The sequence below is a fragment of the Rhinolophus sinicus genome, chromosome 1 (genome assembly GCF_057876585.1).
Source record: "Rhinolophus sinicus isolate RSI-liver-muscle chromosome 1, RSI-T2T, whole genome shotgun sequence".
Lineage (NCBI taxonomy): Eukaryota > Metazoa > Chordata > Mammalia > Chiroptera > Rhinolophidae > Rhinolophus > Rhinolophus sinicus.
The window spans coordinates 12,525,345-12,549,885 of record NC_142501.1 but is presented as its reverse complement, the minus strand read 5'-3'; the positions used below and the strand labels follow the sequence as shown (position 1 = coordinate 12,549,885).

Genomic DNA, 24,541 nt, shown 5'->3' with positions numbered 1-24,541 from the left:
ACTGCAAAACCAAAACCAAACCCAACCCAACCCAACCCAACCCAACCCAACCCAACCCAACCCAACCCAACCCACGTAGCTTTAATTCATGAAGTGGACCAGGGAGTTACCCTACTTTATTGTTCACATATCTGAAAATACTGTCTGGGTCATAATCATACTGTTAATTTCAACATCAGTAGGATTTACTATATTCTTATATGGTTATTGCATGAAGAATTATATCAGTTACATTCTAGGTACTTTTTCCTTATCTTTCCACTTTGCAACTATAAAATTCTCTCAAGCTATTTACATCTGTGGAATAAAAAATTCTTAGGATTTTCTGGGTAAGTCCTCATTTCTCAACAGCGTCACAGTCCCTTCAGTGTTCTTTGAACATTCCATTGTAGGAGAAGTGGAACCCTTTATTTTTACTGAAGTTCTGCTTTACAGCTTAATACCACGGGTAGTCCTCCATAGGCAAACCATGTTCTTAACTGAGACGGTGGAGTGTGCATTGGGCAGTAAGATTTTAGAAAAGCAACTGCATCATTTTGAAGGATTTGATTACTCCATGCTAATGATTATATGGCTGGGTGGCGATCCATGGAGGATTCCAATGGATTATGTCTATGTCAATTTGGATGTCACCACAAATACTCTAGAAAGCGCAATGTTAAGCTGACAGAAAATTTTAAACGCATGTTGCTTGGAATATTATGGGTAATTTTTAGTTAGTGCTTCCCTTAAAAATGTCAACGTGTTGAAAATATCAATGGGAACATCTTTTCAGAAACAAATTGTAGTATTAATATGTTGCGACCACTTTGACAACTCAAGGTATACAAGGGCAATTTACTAACAAATCACACCATTTGTCATCGACACTAGATCTGTGAAGACAGGAAACCAGTTCTCCAATTCTGGAGAATCCTCCAGTAGGAAAGTTAAACCTTTTGAGAAAGGCCACAGATAGTGATGAATTTTTATATCACATTTTAGAAGTATTATAAACTGCATTCCAACTGACTGTCACAGCTGGTGAAATTAATAAATTAGTACTTGTATAACAGATTACATGGAGGCTAAACTAGGCTTTTAATTTGAGCATTATGACGATCTATATACATACATACATAGTTGTTTATCTTTTAAATACAACCATGGATAGAAACGATAAATCTGCTGGTTTCATTTTGAAGGTAAAGAAACTGAGGTTACGTACCCAAGCACCAACAATGCCCAGAGCATCAACAAGGCCTTCTTCCTTTCACGTACCGTGTTTCCCTGAAAATAAGCCCTACCCTGAAAATAAGCCCCAGTTACGACCGTCAGACAGATGGACGCATTTAGTACATTATGACGATGTTCCAGAAGAAGATGACATGACTGTATTTGAATAAATGTAGATTGTTGTACATGAAAAAATAAGACATCCCTTGAAAATACGCCCTAATGCATCTTTTGGAGCAAAAATTAATATAACACCCGGTCTTATTTTCGGGGAAACACGGTAGCTGCTTCTTACAGCTCATGGTAAGGAAATTAGAAATTAAGCTTTGAAATCTAAGTTCAGTATTCTATTTGTTAAACTACATTAGTCCTAAAATCCTTCCAATTTTCTTTTTCAAATCTAATTGCCAAATGCGTCCTATGACCCTCCTTTCTGGAATGTGTTGACAGAATACCTGGACACAAGAATTGCATATCCAAAAAACTGCAGGGTGGTATCATCAGCAGCGACATTTTACAGTCAGCAAATGACCAAGTTTAACCTTGAAGTCTGCTTGTGTAATATTTTTCTCAATAATGACTTTAAGTCTGGAACAAAATTTCACTTTCAAATGCTTTAAAAGTGTTTCATAAAGAAAGGTGCTTATACTCCCAAGGCAATGCTTATCAAGACACCAAAGGTATGAAAATAAAGCAATCTTTACAGGCATCTTCACCTCGAGAAAGAGGAGGACGAGGCCGTGTTGATACCTGGGATCTCCTGACATGAAACAGAGGCAAGGGATTTCCTCTTTCCTTTGAAGATAAATAGGCAGAACAATGCCCCCACCCCAAGTTGTCCTAATTCCCGGAACCTGTGAACATGTGACCTTACAGGGCAAAAGGGATTTTGCAGGTGTGATTAAATTAATGATCTTGAGACAGGGAGATTATCCTGGATCATCCAGGTGAGCCCATGTAATCCCAAGAGTGCCTATACTTGAAAGACGGAAACAGAAAAGTCAGAACCAGAGTGCAGCAGTCTGAGAAAGACTGGACTGGCCATTGATGGCTTTGAAGATGGAAAGGGCTATAAGCTAAGGAATGTGGGCCACCTCCAGCAACTGGAAAAGGCAAGGAAGTCAATCATCTCTTAGATCCACAGGCAGGAATATAGTCCTGCAACACTTGGATTTTAGCCCAGTGAGACCCATTTTGGACTTTTGTCCTCCAGAACTGTAAGATAATACATTTGTGTTGTATTAAGCCACCAAATTTGCGGTTAATTCATTCACAAGCACCAGGAAATTAATATATACACTTAGAATCAGTCTGTGATTAGAAAGGTAAGAAGTATAACCAGCATTTTTAAAGTATTGTTTTCAAATTCTTTTCTCTCGTCTTGAAACTTTGAACAGATGATATTCTATCAACTTAACTTCATGCTTGCTAGTTATCTACCACATTTACAATTTGGTTACAAGAATATTAATTCAAATAAAGTTTGAAAAAAAATTTAATGTCCTGTTTCTTCCAACAAAATTTAGCATTTTTGAAAATGTGCCAGGAATTGAGCTAAGGATATTCACAGATTATCTAGGTTTAAAAATTTACTAATAGGAAAATATACTTACATGAAATTATGTTTTAATGTCCCTTCACTTTTGTAAATCTAATTCATATTAAGTTTGGTCATTCAGATCTTTTGCTTCGAAAAAAAATTTAATAAAATTATGTCTAAACTTAACACATATTCCTTAGAAGAGCTTTAAAATGATCATACGATGTATCAAACAGGGAAACATAAAAGCCAGTTTGAATAACTACAAAGTCAAACTAAGACTTAATCTCAACCTCTTACCCAGAGTATTTCAGGTATGTAAAGAACGTGAACAGATAAACTAAAAGTAAACTTTTATTTTTAATTAAAAAAATGTTGACATGTTTGTCAACCTCAGCACTGTCCCACAGAAATACAATATGAGCCACATATATAATTAAAAATTTTCTACTAGCCACATTAAAAAAGTAAAAACAAGTTATTTTAATTTCAATAATATATTTTATTTAACCCAATATATACAACACATTATCATTTCAACATGGCATCATTATAAAAACATTATTAGGGAGATGTTTAACATTCTTTTTTTGTGCTAAGTCCTTGAAATAGGGATGTATTTTACACTTAAAGCCCGTCTCAATTTAGACTCGCCACATTTCAAGTGCTCGATATGGATGCTGTACTGGCCAATGCAGATCTATATGCCTTATACGCATACCTAAGTTCTCAGTTCCCAAAGCCCTTCTATGCTAATAATTTAAACACATCCGTTTTACAAAAGTGATTACCAGCTATCTTAGCCGTCTTTTGGAAATCGGAATGGGGTGTTTATGAGGTATATATATGATGGTGGTTTAAACTTCTTCCGAGTGTGACAAAAATTTTATCGCCTGCCTTGACGTCCATTTATCATCAAGGGCATATGTGAGCCGAATAACTGTCACCTTTTTAGTCTGGCCTCAGACTGCAATAAATAACAAGCAATAGGATGAGCATTGTGAAAGTATTTTTTAATTTGTATAATCTCTGAATTTTCCCATCTCAGAAGAATGAGAAAGAAAATTTACCATGTAACTTTTAAGGGAGAAATCAAAAGCAGACGGTTCTCCTGGGTGTGGCCAGAACACAGAAATTAAAAAATACATAAAAGAAAAATAAAACTAAAAACCCATAAATGGTAACAAAAGGAAATAAACTAAGTCCTTTGGAAAAACATGCACCGTTAATTCAGTTTTAAGTATAAAGAAAAACATTTCACCTCAGCATTACCTATCAAATTTTACTGAAAATCACAAAGGCCAACTTAGTGCAATTTCAGAGACAGTCTTTTGATTGTATTTTGGAAGAAATAAGTAAGTCCCCTTTTCATGAAATCAAAAGCCACGAAAATAGGCAGGAGATAACCTCTGGAATGGAGAGGTGTTATCTTCCCCAATTGCAGCCTAAATTTAAGCCTAGCCCAAACCCAGATCCCCATCATTCCAGAAACCCACCTGAGAGGAGTAATAAGAACACATCAACTAAAAACTTGCTAGAAATACCAATAATTGTTGCTGGGCTGTATGTTGCAGGCCTGTAGTGAACTTAACCATTGGCACAGTCTGAAACTCTTCACCTTCTACACATTGCGTGTTTATAATACATACGTCCCTTCCAGCGACAACTATACAAAAGTATGCTGACAAAACTTGATGGAAAATAGAAATGTTAGAATCTGCGCATTTCTTTCTTGAATAAACTTGATAATTATCACAAATTGTTGTGGGGCTGGGTGATAGTGAAAACGATGGTGGAAGGTCTGAATTTCAACAATAGAATACACTTTGAAAAGCAACCAGTTCTTAGTCATTAGAAGTGTCCGGCAGAGAACGCAAGGCCAAGAATACGGGGGTTGAACTAGGTGACCATTATTTAGAGTTCTGTTTAATATCCTATGTGAGAATATTAGGAATATTGAACTATGTATGCTTTTTCCTTCTACTTCTCAGTATACACCATGTTTCTTTTTATAATGGTTTTTAAAAAGATACTTTTTAAAAGTTGTTACTCAAAGGATCTATAAGGAGAGTGACAATATAGTTTATTGTTCAAACTGGCACTTTAAGGAAAGAAGGGGACACTATTAATAAATACGTATGTTAAGATAGTGAATATAAACTGGGACTATCCTGGCTAAACCAGAACAGATGGCCACTCTACTGATACATTATCCTGGTCATGACTGGTGAAATTTGGAGACTCAGTAAAGCCAAACATCCGTATAATCATTTTCTAGAGTCTGTTTGAGTACATTAGTTAATTTTTTTGGCAAGGGGTACCATTTTTCATCATATATCCTAATTGAACATTTTCAAAAGAATAGTCTCTCTTTGTTTCAGTGAATCACGGAAAATTAGATACAGCTGACTTTATGTTTTTATAAAGGAGTAAAAAGATTTTTTAAAAATTACATGAAATAATTTAAGTATATATGTACGCATGTGTATACATGTAAGTGATATATATTCAACCCATAATCTAGGTAAACCAAATCCAGAATATGAAGGGCAAAGGAGGAAAAAAAATGTCAACATCGAAACAATTACTTCCCGGAGCACAGAAATTCTGCCTTCCAGGCAAGCTGGAAAGATACAATATTGGCAGGCAGGAAAGGGATGGGCACGGAAGCATAACAGTGTTCACCTATGTTTTGAAGTGGGTATATTGCAAAACCTTGGGCCAAAACGCTCATTAAAAAATAAGACATGGTAAAGAGTTGCTTTTTGGTTTGGAACCATTTGGTTAAATACTGTTTTACATGTAAGTATTCCTTATCTCAGAATTATTTTGTGACTAGTTTTTCCATTACTGCTTAAAAAAAATTTCAATTAAGCTAATTTCTGTCCTGAAAAGCATTCAGTTCAAAGACTGAACAACTCTTAACTATGAATAACTCTTAACTAAACAACAGAACCACGTAAGTCTCCTTTTCTCTGGTTCCTTTTAAGGCATTGTAATTTTATAGTCAACCCCAAACATAAAAGAAATAAGAAACTAAACTTAATTCACAAAAAGAAAAGCATTTGTTAATTTATCTTAAGTGGATCCCAGAAGAGGCATCTAGGTTTCGACTCCAAAATAAATCTCTTATTAACAAGCCTCAGAACGGTTCCAGGGGAACCCATTCCAGCAAAGAACTTGAGGTAACAGTTAAGAAGGGCAAGGATGAAGACAGATCTTGTATCAGTCCTTGAAGGCAGATCCAAGACAATTCCAAGTTCTGTGCTTTGTTTTAAAAACATATACCAATTAGTAATATTTGTCTATCCTTCAGCAGCCCAAAGAAACAGGGCAGTGAGGACACAGCATCAAGCTGAGAGAAGTAGCAGATGCTTTTAGATTCATTCCCCAAAGAGAAAAGGAAGGCTTGTGTTGTTTTAAAACGAAAGTTACAGGGGAGAAGCAATTGGATTGGGTAAATTTAAAAATTTCTGGTAGTAGGCAAATCCTTGAAGTCAATGAAAGAAGCCTTAAGAAAGATCAATTTCCTTTGCTTCACAAGAATTCAATCAAATTATTTTCTTGGTAAGGAGCAAGTCCTCAATGCCTGATGAAATTACATTGGGCTTTTGGTTGGTTGTTAGTGTCTCGTTAAGGATATTTTAAATGCATACACTTAAAAACCAAAAACATTTAAACTGCTACTTTAGATAAACAGTGTCATCAATAACCTTCACACATTCATTTTACAAACACATGCTTCTCATAAACCACTGTCATTTTTCCACCTTGTATCTAAAAAGGTAAAAAAAATAAAAGCAAACTATACAACAAAAGAATAGAAATCCATCGTGAGGAAATTAATTACAAGCATAAATAGCTTTATTGGTTACAGCTTGAATAGATTTCACTTTAAAACTACTTACCAAGTAAGTGCTGGAGAAAATTCTGTATAGGCATATTAATCTTTTTTGTTTTAACTGAAAACTGGAAGCTTAAAGTATAATTACCTCTTTAATAATTACAAAATAGTTATTACGGTCAGAGTTAAACACTTTTAGTGTTGATGCATTCTATAAAGGAAGGTAATAGTGGTCAGGATCATTAAAACAGTACATACATTTGTATTAGTACAGATGGGGGCAGCAGGTAAATACAACTCTGTAGATTTGTTATTAATTCCCAAAGTATGGTGAATTTGGAATAAGAAATTGAAGCAACATACATATTAAGTTAAATAAAGTGAATAAATTACATTCTTAGAGATTTAATCGTAGCCAAGGGCTATTTTCAAAGTTCAGTAGAGCTGACCAAATGAAAATTAATACAAAAACTGGTCTAACCTAAAAATGCAAGTAGAGCTGAACACAGCAAGGTAAATATTTATAAGCTTGGCCACAGCTGATAGTGTCTGCAGGGTGTATTTAATTTGCTGAGGAGGAAGAAAACTTTCAAATAAAACTTTCCGAAATTCAGTTCATCAAATATTCTTTCATAACGCCATGGTAAGACTTTACCACTCCCTCATTCCTAAAACCACTGCTGCTTACTTTAGTGCATAAAAATTCTAAATCATGTAGATTGGGAATTTAAAATAGTAAAATTATTAAAGGAAAATAAGGTTTAATTAAAAATTTCAGTTCTTAGCTAGAACACATTTAGAAGAGAATACATGTATCAAATTGCAAATTTACTTCATTTTTAAGCAAAAAAAAAAAAAAAAAAAAAAATCAACTCACTGTGTTTGTGATCGAAGTGACTCTACACTCTGCAGCTTGTTTATCTGGGTATAACTTAAAGGAGGAAGTCAGTTCATAGTGAATTCCCGAGTCACTACTCTCCGTATTTAAGCCTTGTCAAAATTTATTCAAAGGAGGGGGCAAGTCAACTGAATAACTGAAATATTCAATTTGTTCTAAGTATGGTGTTTCAAAGTTTGATTTTAAAAGACTAGAATTCTCCTAGAATTTCACTTTCTTTAGTCTTCTCTCTCTCTGCCTTTAAGTAAGAAGCTTGGGCCAAATTTAAGTCTGATAAAGGACTGTTGTCTCCTACATCCTCTCTTCCTGACCACCACACTCTTCCCTCAAACTTCTCTCTTTTCTTCCCTTTTTTAAATTTAAAAATGTTTATTCTTTTTATTGTAGTAAAATATATGTAACACAATTTACCAACTTAACCACTTTTAAGTGTATAGTTCAGTGGTATTAAAAATATCAAATTGTTGTGCAACCGTCACCACCATTCATCTCCAGACTTTTTTCATCTTGCAAAACAAACTTCTCTTGCTTCTAGCCCATCACTCTCCCAGTTTAAGTATTAGGATAAAGTTTGGCCATGTGGTAGCTTATTTTTAGAGATAATCCAATCCAAGTCAGATAGTTGGGATACTTTCTGCAAGCTTGAAAAACAGCTTATGTTTTCTGGTTACTTACTGTTTAAAATAAAACATAACTAAAAAGAAACCAAGCATACTTAATGCTGAAATGGAGCTTACCTTAGAGCCACGTTCATTAAAGATTATTTCTACATCTAGGATTTTGCCAAACTGCTGCAGAGACAAAAATAAAAACATTTGTTTATGGTCAGCTTTTTATCCACATATTTCACTTTCTTCTGAAAAGGGAACAGTGTTTTTGTTTTTTAACTACTTATTTATTAGGTTGGTGCAAAGGTAATTGTGGTTTAAAAGTTAAAAATAATTGCAAAAAACGCAATTACTTTTGCACCAACCTAATAACTTCCATGTTTCTATCTGTTGGTAGGTCCCAATACCAGTTTCTGAGTTTTCCTCATCACTGAGCTGATAATTTCTCCTTTTTCACTCCTTTTTCAATTCACTCCCGCATCTATAATCCACCTCTAGATTGTGGAAGCTGTTTTCAGAAGATTTGCAGAGTTACCCGATTACACGCTTCTTCACATGGGCAAGATACTAGGGATTTTCCCAACTTCATCTCTAATTTTGCAAATGTCTCAGTTTTAAGAAGTAAATCCTAAGTAGAAAGAAACACTATTGAAGGCTGTTTTAATTCCCCCCTTGTTAATTTATGAAAGTAAATCTGTTCACTGTAAAATTAGAAAATATAAACAAAAAAGAAAAGGGGAAGCAAAAAAATGAAGATCTGTAATCCCACCATTTTAACGTTCGGGTACACAGCCTTCCTGGCTTTTCCTTAGGCATGTATCGTTAAAACAATGTTTCCAGACATTATTTTATTAACTTAATATACTATGAATAACTTTCCAAGTCAATATATATCTGTGTTATTTCTATAGGTTCCATGTTATTTTCCATTGTACTTAAACATTCATGGACATTATGGATGATTCTACATATTTGCCACTTCTATCTTTCTGCAATGAACATCATCAAGAATATTTTAAATAATACCTTTCTTTTGTAATTAAATATTTTAACATTTGAAAAATCAAACAAATCTAAAAAGCACAAAGCCTAAATAATTCTATTGTTAGGCAGCTAAACAGCTGACCAGAAGAGCATACACAAAACACAGTAGTTATTTGGAGGAGACGTGCATATAAAGTGACAAAACTACCTGTCTTAATCAATACTTGGATGAACTCCATTGAAGGAATGTGCAGTAAATCTCCAGATATCTTTTTGGCTCACACTTCCCTCTGAGTATTGGATTCATATACCCAATTATCTATCTATTTAGCTTGAATTTCAAACCGGACTTTGAGAAATGTGTAAAAACTAAAAAATGAAAAGAGTGAAACAGAAACCATGCTTTGTCACTCGACTGAATCATTACTATCTTTATCAAAGAACATGTATTAAGAGCTCATTTTCTAGAGTAAGACTTGTGGGCTTGATTCCAGTTTCATCATTTAACAGAAAATTAGAAAAATCAAGGAAAAAGGAAAACGTCTGATTTTAGGTAGGAGGGCATTTTATTTTATTCCTATGCCTATCCTATAAAACTAAGATTTGGTGTTTTAGAATTTGTTTTCTTTTACATTTTCTAGTGTGTCCTTATAATATCTTCCCAGAGTAAGGCTTGCCTTCCTATTGTGATTAAGGAAAATGAGGCTGAACAAAGCTATTCGTCAAGTTTATAGAGCTAATAACATGGAAACAAAATGGAGTCTGAAATCCCTGCTCTTTATTGATGCCACTGTCCTTCTAACCACGTAGAAGGAGACAGGGCAACCAGGTATCCCCTGCAGGGAAAATTTTATTGTTTTGCACTTAGTGCCTTCCGGGAAGGGTGCCATGCATTTTAAGAAATCACCGATAACTGGCCAAGGCAGATCTTCAATGGACACTATTTCTGACTTAAAAGAAAACACACTTCGGACAGATGAGTGTGTACTCCATTTTCATAGACCTCCAAAGATTAAGATTCCACATTACCTCTGGTAATTCAGTAGAGAACCTAATAACTCGTACTCCTAGGAAGTTTCTTCTTAAATGTAACTTAAATTCTCCATGCTTCCCTTCCTATCTTCTGTTGCTGTCTCTTATCTAGAGAAGGAGACCAGCTGGCTACCGTTTTCCGTGTAAAAGCGCTCTCAAGTACTTCAAACGAAAATCATTAAATCTCAACCCTGGCCTTGCCTTCAGTGTCGAACATATCTGGGTAGTCAGCTGTGACAGAATTTTGCTCCAGGGTCTTGTCACCATGAAGTGGCCAGTCAAGACATAAAGAAGGGCATTTGCTTTTCTGACGAAGCTCTAGGCAGTGATACTAATAAAAATTTAAAAAACCCCATTACCTCTTAGTCCTAGTTCAAATTAAGAGTTTGGTCAAATTAAAACAGGCAACAACACATGTGCCTAGAAAAAAATTAAGATTCTCAGCAGTCATTCACTTCCCAGTCACTTAAATCTTGGCTATTACAACACTTTGTTTTCATGACAGTGATTTTGGGAGGAAGTAAACAGCGAGAACACAGCCGAGGTAGCAAACTAACCGCCTATGCCTGATTTTAGATATGGTCTTGAAACTGTTGAATTATAAGCAAGGAAGTAAAAACAAAACACAGGTACTATCCGCTTTCACAGATATTATTTCATTTAATTCATAACACTCTGAAAGGTAGTGATTACTATCTTGTCCTGATTTTGTCACTGAAAGTCTCACGTCCCAAGCAAACCGGGTCGCACCATCACCTGTGTACGTGAGAACGTGCAAGGCTGATGTCTACAATAGACAGGTGCTAGAAGAGTTTCTGATGAAAAGACTGATTTACTGTAGGATCTTCCTCAATCAATTTGCAGTTCTATGCTAAAGTACTAATGACTAATTATATATCTGGTGGATTAAATTATACTTGAACCGTAAAACCCAGAAAAGGATTTCAGAGACTTACCCCAAACATCTGCCGGAGGTCAGGGTCCCGGAAGCGGAAAGGAATATTAGAGACATGCAGTCGTTTAGGAGTGGATTTACTCTCTGAATTTTCACTACTTTGTGTCTGTGACTGCTGGCCGTCTGTCTGTGCTCCCCCTTCTGTCTGCTAAGCAAAGAAATAAACAACAGTGAATAAAAAATAAAGACAATTACTTCACAAGAATTATGTAAAAATAGTTAAAGTCCTCCCCCATCCCAATTGTTCTCAGTGTGTCTTTAAGCAAAAATTACAGTTGTCTCTTCAAAGAGAAAAAACAAAGATAGATAACTATGTTCAAAATGCTATAGTTTACAAACAAAATTTAGGTCTTTTGAATATTTACAGTACATTAGTTAAAAAAGAAAAAGGAAGATAACAAAAACACGAAGTGACTTGCCCAAGATCACATGGAGATACATTAGGATAACTGAAGATATAAAAATAGTACCTTTATTCTTAGATTCTTAATAGAGCTTTCTATTATTGAGATCTTTCCATTTTGAAAATGAGTCTATTGTACTTAGTTGTAGAGAACACTGGTCTATCATTTCAAGAAATAAGGGGATATTTTAATATTTCACCCCTCTATTAGTTCCAGAGTTTATGACTACTGGATTAGTAAAGTAGTTTAATATTATTTATGAAGAGGAGACACTTAGTGACAATGGGCACTTAAAAACTGAAGAAGCTTCTTACTCTGTATTCTCCTCCCTCATTTCTGCAATTCCAGCTAACTTTATCATAGGAGAAACCAATCTTTCACAGCCCAGAGCAAGGCTGCATTGAGAAAATCTACTGGGAAAGGCTTTAAGGGACCCTGACTAATCAACTACACAGACATAAATGCTAGATCTGTGTATATTCACAAAGTGAAAGAGTGTAAGTGAGCGTCAGCGTGCCTTTTTAGTCATGATCTCTTCTGCAACATCCCAGGCTCGCGTTCATCTAATTTTTTCCCCCAATAAATCCTTAAAAAAGTTGTTATGTTGAGAAACACTTTTGACAAATATCTAACAGGTGTGACACATTCTAAGCATTCAAAAAAACACTTATTTTGAAGTATTCATCTGGTAATTTAATAACCGTATGTTTTCCCTATTCTCTATGAAGTGCATGCCCAACCGGATGGCTCACTGAGCTAATTAAATTAACACACTTTTAAAACAGGAGTGGAACCTGCTGTTCCTATTATCTCAGTAGGGTTAGAACTGAGTCCCTAACAGATTCTTCTGGATGACACAGACCAGAAAACCTCCCTTCGACCCCAGTGTTCAACCACAAGAAACTGAATCAGAGCTACTTTTGGCTCAAAGATGTCAGCAACCATCTTGAAATCAAGTTTGAAGACTTCAAAATATAAAAGATAATCAGGAATAAATTCTGAATGAATACCAGCTTTACAAGTGTCAATCTAAGTGATGAGGGCTTTTATCTCATTCCATTCAGGCCTTCCAGATGGCTTAAACGTGCAATGATTCATGTGATATAAAAATAGCAGAAAAGGCAAGAGCTACGAAGCAATGTTCTGCGAAAGTGTAAGGTTTTCAATCATCAATCTGGGCACAATGAAGACTAAACAAAACAAATTCCACCCAAAGACGAAACTCACTAAGTTACTAAAACAGCGCCATGGATGCTCAAGCAATAAGCATAGTCACTTACAACTAACGCTCATCCAGCACCTTCAGACTTGCCTCTCACAACGCACAGCTGGATCACATAAATGTTCTTCTGTCAAACTTTAAAACCACCAGACTGGATCTGCAGGATGTCAGTGTATCACTCCGAGAAAGGTTCAAAAGACTGATTCTAGCTCCAAACCACAGTTTTAAATATAACTTATATCTGTAGGTCCTGTAATCTGTAATAATGTAAGTGAGGTGACAGGATAAATGAAAACTAATAATTATTTCAAAGTATAGTGCCCAAGCTACTTATTTGCTGCTCTTAAAATTTTTTAACAGCCCTGAAGACACAACATAAGAAGACAGTTAGAAGCCCGATTGGTTAATTTTCAGGCGTTGTAGTGAACACCTATATTTTTTAAAAGTATGAAATCTTTAATTTTAGAAAGATTGGCAAGTAGAAAGAGTGAACTATCATTTCCAAAATTCTCAAGCCTTCTGACTTAGTATAAATTTTTAAACTGAAGTTTAACATACATAGATAGAAATGCACAGATCATAAGCATTACACCTGAATTAATTTTCACAAAGAAAATACACTGATGTAAACATCAAATGAGATCAAGCAACAGAACCCCAGAAGTGCCCTCAGGCTCCAATCCCATCACTCTTTTCCTGCCAAAGGGTCACCACTATCCTGACTTCTAACTGCATAGATTAGTTTTGCCATTTTTGAACTGAAAAAAAAAAGGGTTACCACACAGTATGCACTCCTGTGTCTGCCTTCTTTTACACATATTTGTTATACATGCATAGCTATAATTCATCCATTCTTTTTTCCATTTCATGAACCTACAGAATTTATTTGAATTACTTCCGGTTTTTGCCTATCAAGTCCCTTGTTACATATTATATGGTGCACACGAGCATGCATTTCTGTTGGGCGTATATGCACCTGGGAGTGGATCTGCTGGGGGAAGGATGTGTGTAAGTTCAGCCTTAATAGATACATGGGTTTTCCAAAGTGGTTGTACTAACTTATACTCACTGTATGTGAGAGTTCTAGTTGCTCTTAGTATTCTCATTTTCATTTTAATTACTCTGGTGGGCGGTGGCAGCATCACAATGTGGCTTTAATATGCTTTCCTCTCTTTAAAATTATGATCCTTTCTCCTTTCCACTTACAGAATTTTGTTGAAAAATTGGAATTCCTTGTAAAATAGTAACTATTTCTTACGTACATACTATATGACAGACCCATACCTAAGTCTTTCAATAGTAATTAATACTTAGTGTTTACTATTTACAGACACTGGAAAGAGTATTTTACGTACTTTAATTAATGTAATTCTTTCAAAAGCTTAACAGTAGGGTTTTTGTTTTGTTTTGTTTTAACTGAGAACATAATAGGTACTATTTTTTTTTTTTTTTAGCCCTACTTTTCAGACGAGGAATCGGAGGAATAGAAAGACTGCCTAAGTAATGGAGCAGGGATTTGAACACAGGCAGTCTGGCTGTGTGTACGTATTTAACCACTATATTATATTGCACTTTAAATGTAGTATTTTTAAAAATTTTCCAATAATCTATGAGGCAGGTACTATTATTACCCTCGATTGACAGAGGCAGAAACTGTGGCATAGAGAGGTTAAGTTCGTTGCTCAAGCTCACATATGAGTGGCAGTGCCTTAATATCAGTCTTTATAACCTTTCTCCGAGGGATACACTGACATCCTGCAGATCCAGTCTGGTGCTTTTCAAGTTTGATTGAAGAAAGTTTGTGTGACCCAGCTGTGCGATGTGAGAGGCAAGTCTGAAGGTGCTGGATGAGAATGCCCAACTAGGCAGCCCAATTTCATGTGCTAAACCACTTCCTTTCTTGCACTGTATCCGTGCTCTCTTCATTTCCTGTCCTTAGAAGGCTGAACATGCGTGGATCCCATTCTCACTTTCTCAGGACCCTCACCTAACGGAGCATGATTTCTCCTGGGTGGAGGTAGGCACTGGGGGCATGGGACAGGGAAAGCTCTACAAGAGGTGACATATATCTACACCTGGAGGGAAGAGGGGCAGGTCAGGCCACAAAGGGGAGGAAAAGTCAGAGGAAAGAAAACCAGCAAGGCACACTGAGATTTATGAAGGAAAAAAGCCAAAAAAGTACAGAACTGATACTCAAAGGAGCTGAACAGCAGATTTCTGTACAGAGCGGACTTAGGAATAGGAAATACACATTGAACGCAATGAAGTGAGATCATATTTCCCATTTGACATTCTCAACTTTAAGTTTACCTCAATATAGACTACTCATTGTTGAAACAAACAAATCAGAGAGAAAAGCAGAAAGTTTTTAGCCTTCATCTTTGTGAAAAGTGGACAGTTAAACAGTTCTGGAGAAAAATCTCAGTCAATAAACATTGGTTTGCTGTATTTTCTATTGTTATCTGCTGAGCAACTTTACTGATGGTATAAACAACGTCCTAAGGTCCTGTCTTTCCTTCTGTGGTCATTTTCTGACTTAATTTATTCACTGGGCAGGGGATGAAACAGAAGAGGCTGGAGTCTGTGTACTGAGAGTTTATACTGAGGACTGGCGGCGGCACTGCTCGATGCAATCCTATGATTAAGGTCTATGCATCTACTCTGTAAACAACGGGCCTCCCCACTGAGGTCCAGCTATCTGTCAACACGGCAGAGGAGCCCAGGGCTTGTTACACTGAAGAGCAAATCAAATTCTTGTCTCAAAACCTCATTCTAGAAATGAGGACTAAAACTGTTTTGTTTTGATAAACTTTTGATAAATTCAAACTTTTAAAATTCTTATAACTGGGAAATGGATTAATTGTTCTGACTTTTCCAGGAGGCAACGAGAATATTTTAACTATTTATACATTGTGATCAAATGTTCTGTTATGGCCCAAAAGATAACTCTGAGCAATAAAATATGAAGTATTATTTTCCAAGTCTCTACCGTAATAAGACATAATATATAATCTGAGATGCTAAGGAATCTCCTGATTAATTTAGGAGTAATATTTTGATTTATGAATTATCCAATTTCTTCAATAATTAATTTTCCTCTGTTTTCTGAGATGTCTTCATTTCTTATTTTCACCTTTGTAAGGCTGAAGGGAAAGAGGAAAATGGATTTAGCACATAAATTTCTTGAGACTCTGATTCAAATCTAAACACCCATTAAGCCAAGCCATTTTTAAATGACTGTTTGACTGGGTATAGAATTCTAGGTTGAAAAAAAAAACCTTTAGAATTTTGAAGGCAACTCTCACGTGTTGTCTAGCTCCCAGTGTTGCTGTTGAGAAAGCCAAAGGCATCATGATTCCTGTCTCCTTGTATGTGAATTTTCCCCCATTCTCTCATTTGTAGATTATCCAAATATGTCCAGTGTTCTAAAATTCCAGTGATGTGTTTAATGTGGGTTTATCTTATTTTGATATATTTAGCTAGGAATTTCATCTCTTTTAAGTTGGAAATTAATATCCTTTAGTCCTGGAAAGTTTTCCTGAATTATTTCACTGATGATTCCACCCCATATATTTTGTCTTTCTCTCTTTCTGGAACTTGTATTATTAGATACTGGATATTCTGGACTGGTCTGCTAATTTTCTTACGTCTTTCTTGTATTTTCCATCTGTCTGCCTTTTGACTCTTTCCTGGGATACAAGTCTTAATCCCTTGTCTGAAAACTTTGGGGCCCAATGTATATCAGAGTCCAGAATTTTCAGGATTTTAAAAGGCAATAATGGTGTATAACCATAATGTAAAACCTTCAATGACACTCGGGGCAGTGACAGTTCTGTAGCAAAATATATGCATATTCACATACATGGGATAAAGACTACATATAGATTGTGAGTTTTGCTGCAAATTAATGAAAAATCATTTGATTTTCAGAACTTTTGGATTTGTGGATAATTGTGGATAAGAGACTGTAGATCTCTAGTCAGTTTCAATTTCTTTTGGATGGGGATTGGTCTTCAGTCAAGGTTTGTGAATCTTCCTCATAAGATGAATTAGGTGTTTTCAGTGTTATAAAGTCAGTCATATATAGTGCAAGGGACATGGTTCAGAAAACTGCAAAATTCAAGACTAAACTTACCAAAAGATAGTAGATGTTTCTATTAATTGCTAAAAGCAGAGCTGTCATGTGAATTGCCATATAATTCATATAGCTTTGAAATTAGGCAATTATTAACTAAATTTTCATTTAGGAAGATTCACATTGGTTTTGTTAAAAGAACCAGATTGTGCCCCAAATGGAGTTGCTCATGCTAATCCCTGTGTCAGCAAACCAAAACTTAACTAAATTTCTATGCTCGGTTCTCCCAGAAAACGAAGGCCTAAGTCAACCAATCAGCACTTGCCTACTCAGCATAAGTTACCTGACCAGGTTCCAAGATTTCTCTTTGCTCCATTTAAGGAAAGTAACCCCGCCTTAATCAATCAGCAAATGCCCAGTATATACAACTTCCTGGTTTCTGTTCCCCTCTGCCTATACAATCTCGTCTTGTACAGCTTTGGAGCTCCTTTTTATCTGCTAAATTGTTTGCTATCTGATTAATGAATCACTGATCAGTGTAATTCACTCAGTTGAATTTTGTTCTTTAACAGTTTAAAATTTGCCCAAAAGTAAAACTTCATTAATTTTTCTATATCACACTATTTCAATTCTGAATGCTTCAAATTTGTATAAAATAAGACTAATGTATTTTATACCCAAGAAAATTTAATGGAAAATTCACTGACCAGAATATCTTTAAGAGTATTTAAAGGACATGTGTGTGTATATGCTTCAAAAATCACAGTGCAGTATTTCCCAAAGGGTAGACTGCCAGTTCTGCAGGATGTTAATTGGTATTTTGTAGAAAATGGGTTTCTACAATACTGGACTAAACAAAGTTTATAGGTTTCTTGTGAATTTTGAAGAGGGAGAACTCACCCTTCTCCCCAAACATGTATTACATATATCATTCATTCATTCATTTTTGTAGAGCAGGCTATAAAATTCACTTTGAAAAACACTGTTTTAATCAGAATGGCTCTTAGGGCACTAGCTCCCAAAGCTGTGAGGGAAGAAAATGGCAAAAGAGAAAAGAGATATAATTGGATGGCCTGTTAATCTGTATTGTTTTAAAGTCAAGGGCTGCCCGTAACACTTTCTTTGAAATAATTATATACTAATAATATCATTGCTAATATTTATTAAACATTTACTATGTGCCAGGCATTACCTACTAAGGACTTGCTATTCATTTTCTGATTTAATCCTAAGAACAACACTATGTGGTAGGAACTATTATCGCCATTTTTACAGAAGAGGAAAAGGGCATTAGAGTTATAATTCTCTCATGGTTATACATTTAGCAAATGGAAGAAGAAGCTGGGAGCTAAACCCAACTCAATCTGATGTCCAGCGCTCAAGCTCCCTAACCACAATATTGTATAATAAAAAAGGTTTTTTAAAAAAACTTTTCTAATTCAGTTTTTCCTGATAATACTTTAGACAGTGGGTTGGGATACTTTTCATGATGTCACTTCACAGTGTCTTAAAAAAATAAGGAACTACAAACCATGCTGATCTACAAATTAGATCTGCTGGCATTTAAAGCATTTTTATAAATATTTATAATGGAATATATGATGGGTTAAAACATGGTAGAATTAGACCATATGAACTTGTTAAAGAGTAAAAATGTCCTAGCATGATAGAATGTTTTTTAAAACAGTGAAATCTTGGTCCATATGCTTATTTACTAAAAATCAGGGTATTTCACAGTGCTAAAATAACTTCATAATAAAAACACTTGTGATATATTAAATATTTTATCTAATGCCACCATCAAATAATTTAGAGGGGCAGAGAAAACTGAATTTACCTCTATATAGAACAATTTTCTATTTGAGGAAAATTACTTTTAGATTTAGTTATTTTAAAGAGAAATGCCTAAGCATTTCTTCCATGTATTTGAATATTGCTATGACGAGAGAAATTCTGAGAATCTAGTCCTGTCTGGGCATTTAAACATAAACTAACATTGTTTACCAATAAACTAGTAATTCAGTTTTCTTCAGAAAATATCTAATTCCATTTTACAGTGGGTCAAAGTGCTATAAAAAGGCATTACAAAAGGCATCATTTGTATATGTAATATCATACGCTGATTATCAATTCATACTGTGAAACAAAACCCAGTATCACACTGTTAAACAAAAATCACAGCAAGTCACTTATTTTTATAAACAGGAATTAAGAATTATATAAAAGTTACATGTAATATATAATAGTGAAACACACATAGATGATCACTTCCAATTTTAAAAACTTTATGCTTAACTGATTCTTTAATATTTTAATGAACATTGTCATTTTAGAATGAGAGAAATCTGTTATCATGTTCTAAGTTCTTAGGTTTAAAGTTGAGGAGTAAGCGGAAGCTAAGACGATAAGACCATCCCTGTGGATGCCGTTTTATTTTTTACAATTTGCACGGGGAGGCAGAAACAGAGCCTGACAGAAAGCAGATTTCCTGAGTCTCAGCTCTGTTACCAGCTCGCTGAATCGCACTCAAGTCACGTAAGACTGCTGACCTCTGCTGTAAAAGGAAGGCATAAGATTTCTAAAATCCATTTCAGCTTTAAAATCCAGTGATTCTAATCAGAGTTTACTGACTTCAAAAGATAGAACAAAATATTTACGAAAAATGTACAACTCTTGTATCAGGATAAGAACCTGCCTTCCGATTAGTCTTCCTCCTCACCCTCACCTGGAGAGCGGTAAGGCTCACAGCCCAATATTACTGTTCCTAGCACTTTTTAGGTCTAGTTTCTTTTGGGGAGGATGAGTAAACAAATCAATGAAGGCAAGCAAAGGAGAAGCAGCAATAATCAAGAAGTTAACAACAGGAATGTTCTGAACGGATGTCTTGAGTCTTACATGAACCCAAGGGCAATTTTCTCTATTTGGAAATATCCATGCCAGGCTCTGAGTGTGGTTTTCTGTACAACTCTGGGCATTCTCAGACCAGGATGCAGTTTTCTCACGGATCCCACTTTGAAACTGCCAAATGGCTTACAGGCATCAAAACTCCAGAGCTGGAGGGCACAAGTAATTCTGCTTAAGGGTAAACTGATAATGAGCATAGATTGCGCAGGTTCAGCATCCTCTACCTTGTATTACTTTGGGGAAAGATGAGGCCCCTCTTGGAAGAGCAGACAGCTGCATGAATGCATTCCCTTGCAGTCCCAGGTCTCTAACTTTAGCCTGGAAAGAGAACATGCTAACGATAGCACCTCTGCTGAAGGCTGAGGGTGATACGGCCCAACGACATGCAACGTAACGTAACAGGAAGATTTGGGCTCCTTTTTCCTCGTTCCGTTCCAGAGGTCCTCATTTGGGCAAATGGGCTGTAACTTCTTGGCTATGTTTTTTTAGAGGGTCACCAAATCCACAGGGCACCTTCAAGAAAGGGAGTCAGCGGGGAACTCAAAGAGAGGATGGGTAGACTGATCTTCAGACAGCAGAGAAGTACAAGAAACTCTGGCTTCAACTCCATAGGAAGGGTGCGTGACAAAGTAAAGGAACTAAGGAAGACAGACAGTGTGGAGTCTGAGCTGCGTTTATGAAGAGCTGTGCTTGCAGGCTCTCCAGTGAGTAGAGCTGTCAAGTCTCCAGTTGAATAACACCGCAAGGTGACCCCTCAGCTATCTCCTCAAATCTCTGCTTCAGGTCCACCAGCGACTCTGTTGAAATGCTTTCAAAGATACTACTAACATCAACTCTACCAATCAACCAAAGATGCTAACTCTGCCTTTATAAGCTTCTTGTTTTCATTCAACAAACAGTAAAAATATACACCAAAGGGAGTAATAAAAGGAGGACAAGTAATAGTTCCTGCCCTCAAGAAATATATAATCTAATAGGGAGGCAGAATATATATACAAATATAAACCTCACATCTGAAGATTATTCCCCAAAGCTTGTTTACTTCAAATACTTCAGTGATTTATGCCTGCTGACATTTGGAAAGATGTCTAAACATGGAGGGACTGAGGTCCTTTCTTCCCTACAGGCAGGCGCAGTGATAATCACGTCTCTGCAGACCCAGGTGGGGGACCCCCTGATGGCTACCTCTTTTGCTAATGCACAGTATGGGACCGACCGACTGTCAACAAGCTCTCATCTTAAGAGCACAAGAAGTTTCTAGCCCAATGTTAAAATCAATTTCTAAAATACATTTTAGAAATAAAACTCCAGATTTCATTGCTTATTTCTCATTTTTGTATGAGAAGTCCTTTCTTTCTGTTCTTTCCATCAACAAGATGGAATTATCCAACATGAACAAGATCTATTTTAAAATACAGCTGTAGTTCACAATAATAAAAAGCACAAATAAGTGACAACAATTGGGACAACCAATTTAAAAAGACAGTTGAAGCAATTATCTTCAAGAACTATTTAAACAAGTAATTTCCAAAGCATTTCTAATTTATTCTCACTACAACCCTGTCAGCTGGGCATCATTAGTTTCACTGATAGACGAGGAAACTATAACTTGGGCAGTAAAATGATTCATTCAAGATACAGTTACTTCATAAGGATCACACAATCTTTGACTCTGATCTCCTGATTTTACTCATCCAATCAGCTGTCAAATCCTGTATATTCTACCTTCATAATTTCTCTTTAATTCATCCCTCCTCTATATAACCACTGCGAACCCCCAGTCAAGAATCTCATTATCAATTCCAAGCACAAGACTCTTTCCTAACCAGTCTCCCTGCTTCTCTACTCATCTTGTATACGCAATAGATTAATCTGGAAGCACAATTCTGCTCACTTCCATTTCTTTGCTCAAAAACCTTCAATAGTCATTTCTCAGCCAGGTATTTACATCCTCTTCCCACTTTATACTCAGAGACCCTTCTCCCCATCTTATTTCCCATTTAGTATGGACCAAATGCCCAGAGCTTCAGCCCAATGGAAAGCCATGCTTTTATTCAGACGGTGTGATTCTTCGCATTTCTCCAACTTTGCTTTGAGAAATGACTTTCCTATTCTTCCCACCACCATCTCCGCATGTGCAAACTCTAATCACTGTCAATACAGGCCCAGATCAATATCATCTCCACCAGGAAGCCTCAGCTGCTCTCTCCTCACAACTCCCCTGGCACGCCTGTATCTTCTTTCATTTTTTTTCTACAGGAAATATTTACTGAGTAACTATTAAGTACCACGTACTGTGATAAGTCAGAAATGCAAAATGAAAAAAGAAAAGAAAAAAATGAACAAAAAGAACTCTGTCTTTAAAAGTTAGGGAGCTATATTGTAATAGCTATGTGTGATGTCAGAGGGGTAGTAGACTTGGTGGGGTTATCACTTTGTGACGGGTATAAATGTCTTATTATGTTTTTTGTACATCTGAAACTAATTATAAAATTTTTAAAAACATTGGGGAGGGCTGGCCCGTGGCTCAGGCGTTTAGAGCTCCATGCTCCTAACTCCGAAGGCTGCCGGTTCGATTCCCACATGGGCCAATGGGCTCTCAACCACAAGGTTGCCAGTTCAACTCCTCGAGTCCCGCAAGGGATGGTGGGCTGTGCCCCCTGCAACTAGCAACGGCAACTGGACCTGCAGCTGAGCTGTGCCCTCCACAACTAAGACTGAAAGGACAATAACTTGACTTGGAAAAAAGTCCTGGAAGTACACACTGTTCCCCAATAAAGTCCTGTTCCTCTTCCCCAATAAAACAACAACAAAAACAAAACAAAACAAAACAAAATGTTGGGGAGACAAAAGTGAACAAAAATATCCTACCTTATAAGTTCCACAAAAAGTGGTCAGCTCAGGAGTCTACCTGAGCCTAAATGAGGCATACACAAGGCATACACAGGTCTGGTTTGCCTGGGAACGTCAGGTAAGGCTTCCCAGCAGAGCTGCCCCTTGGACTGAGTGGGAAAAGATGCACAAGTGCCTGCGAAGAGGACGGACGCAAATACACATTGTCTTCTGGTGCTGAGTTGGGGTGGGGTGGAGTGGGAGAGTGCAGAGTACAGACTCTGAATTCCCCAACCGTGAATACCCTAACATAACACAAAGAGCTACTTTATGAACAACAATAAAATACTGTTTGTGGAAGCAATTTTTAAACTGAAAAGTATTACACAGATTGAAGGGTATCAGTTTTTTATAAATAGCAATGCTTCCTATCTACCTTTTGAATTTAATTGGCCACAGGAATTACCAGACCGATTTTAAGAAACATATAATTAGATAGCAAAAGTTTAACAAAATAATCTGTAATATTGTCAAATCCAGGCTTTATGATATATTACTCAATCTCTCTCTCTACACATACACATCCCCTTGGAACACACACATGTACAACTTCTAAAGGCTTAAGCTCAGCAAATTCACATTCACATTTAAAATATACACTTAAAAATATAAGAAGTATCTTCAACCAGAGCTTCCCAATAATTTCCCATTTTACTGCTGGCAACTTCCTAAAATTATAGAACCTGTGCTATCTCTGTTTGTAGATACAACTCGAAGGGGATTTTCCATTTTCTCCTCAACACCAATAAATTCACAATCTATTGTATACACACGGATTCCTAATTTTATTTCAATGTTTCTTTAGGAACTCATGTTGATTGATACAATGCCAAATTATATAGTGAGTAGTTTCTAACATGGTTGAGGAACAGAAAGTCTTAACTGTATATATTTATTACATTCAGGGACAGACTTGCCCTTAGCACTGTAGAAACATACAATCTGGTGGTCTGAAGCAATGGGATGTGGTGGCAGTCAGGAAAAACAGAGAAAGGGAAATGGGCTGTGGTGAGGAGAGGTGCAGTGAGTACCTAAACTACCATGAAATGATTCAGGGAAGGGACTTTTGGCTATGATGGCGTGAGCTGGTCAGTGCATCCTCCCCTCAAAACCATGCAACATTAAGAAAACTGACAAAAGTGTCCAACAGTCATGTTAGGATTCTGGAAATCAATCAGAGAATAATAAACAGAGAATAATAAACAGAATAATAAACAGAGAAATTTCTTGAAAAATTGCTAGAGCTTAGTGCAAGATCAGCAGGAGTTTACATACTTATTGCCTGGGCTAAATCAACCCCTAACCCCACATCCCAATCTCTCAGCTCTGCTGGGAGAACTAGGCTTTAGCACAGGGCTGGGGCCACAAAAACCAGGAGCTCTGCTGCCAGAAGGGGTAGACTCAATTTGGGGCACTGGATGGTGGGGGGGAGGGGGGCAGTAGACAACCCATACCTTTGTCAGCTAAAGGTAGCAAACTTGGTAGGAACCTAACAGGGGAAACACAGTTCTTCTAGCTTGAGCCTGTGGTCTAACTGGGTGATCGGTGGGAGACCCTGGAAATGTGAGACTCACAGAACAGCTGGATATGCTCTCCTCACTTTCCTCACTGACTACGCAACTACACTGATGAGGAGCGGAGACAGGGATGGGCCCAGGAGAAAGAAAAGTCCAAGGCAAACTGGCTTAACTCTGAATGAGTTCCCCAACCCACGGAGAGAAGGACTGACAGAGGGTGGAATGGAAGCTTTATAAGCTTCAGTTGCTCAAGCACAACCTCTGCCCAAATCACTGGCTGACCACTAAGCTATGGAGACAGAGGTCACTTCTAACCAGGCTAAGTGGTCAAAATGAGAGTGAAAATCACTAGGCAGAAACATCGGTGGCTGAACACCATGGCGTACTCATATTCTACAGTTTAAGTCCAGGCAAATTTAACACACACATATACAAACCTTATCATGGCTTA

General features: G+C 36.6%; 1 protein-coding gene across 50 annotated transcripts in view; it reads right to left on the bottom strand.

Annotated features, from left to right (window-relative positions):
• Nucleotides 1–24,541, bottom strand: part of RBFOX2 (RNA binding fox-1 homolog 2) — a 258,130-nt gene that overhangs the window by 30,698 nt on the left and 202,891 nt on the right. For 22 of the 50 annotated variants that reach the window (XR_016020738.1, XR_016020739.1, XR_016020754.1 and 19 more), the window contains 3 exons: nt 11,078–11,224; nt 8,235–8,288; nt 7,477–7,530 (listed from right to left, as the gene is read on the bottom strand). Coding sequence is in view for 47 of the 50 variants with exons in the window: in XM_088796770.1 (XP_088652896.1) it covers nt 7,477–7,530; nt 8,235–8,288; nt 11,078–11,224 (255 nt within the window). In the remaining 3 variants the exon portion in view is untranslated. The remainder of the gene's footprint in view (nt 1–7,476; nt 7,531–8,234; nt 8,289–11,077; nt 11,225–24,541) is intronic. The other 28 variants (XM_088796793.1, XM_088796777.1, XM_074326311.2 and 25 more) reach the window with 3 other exon arrangements.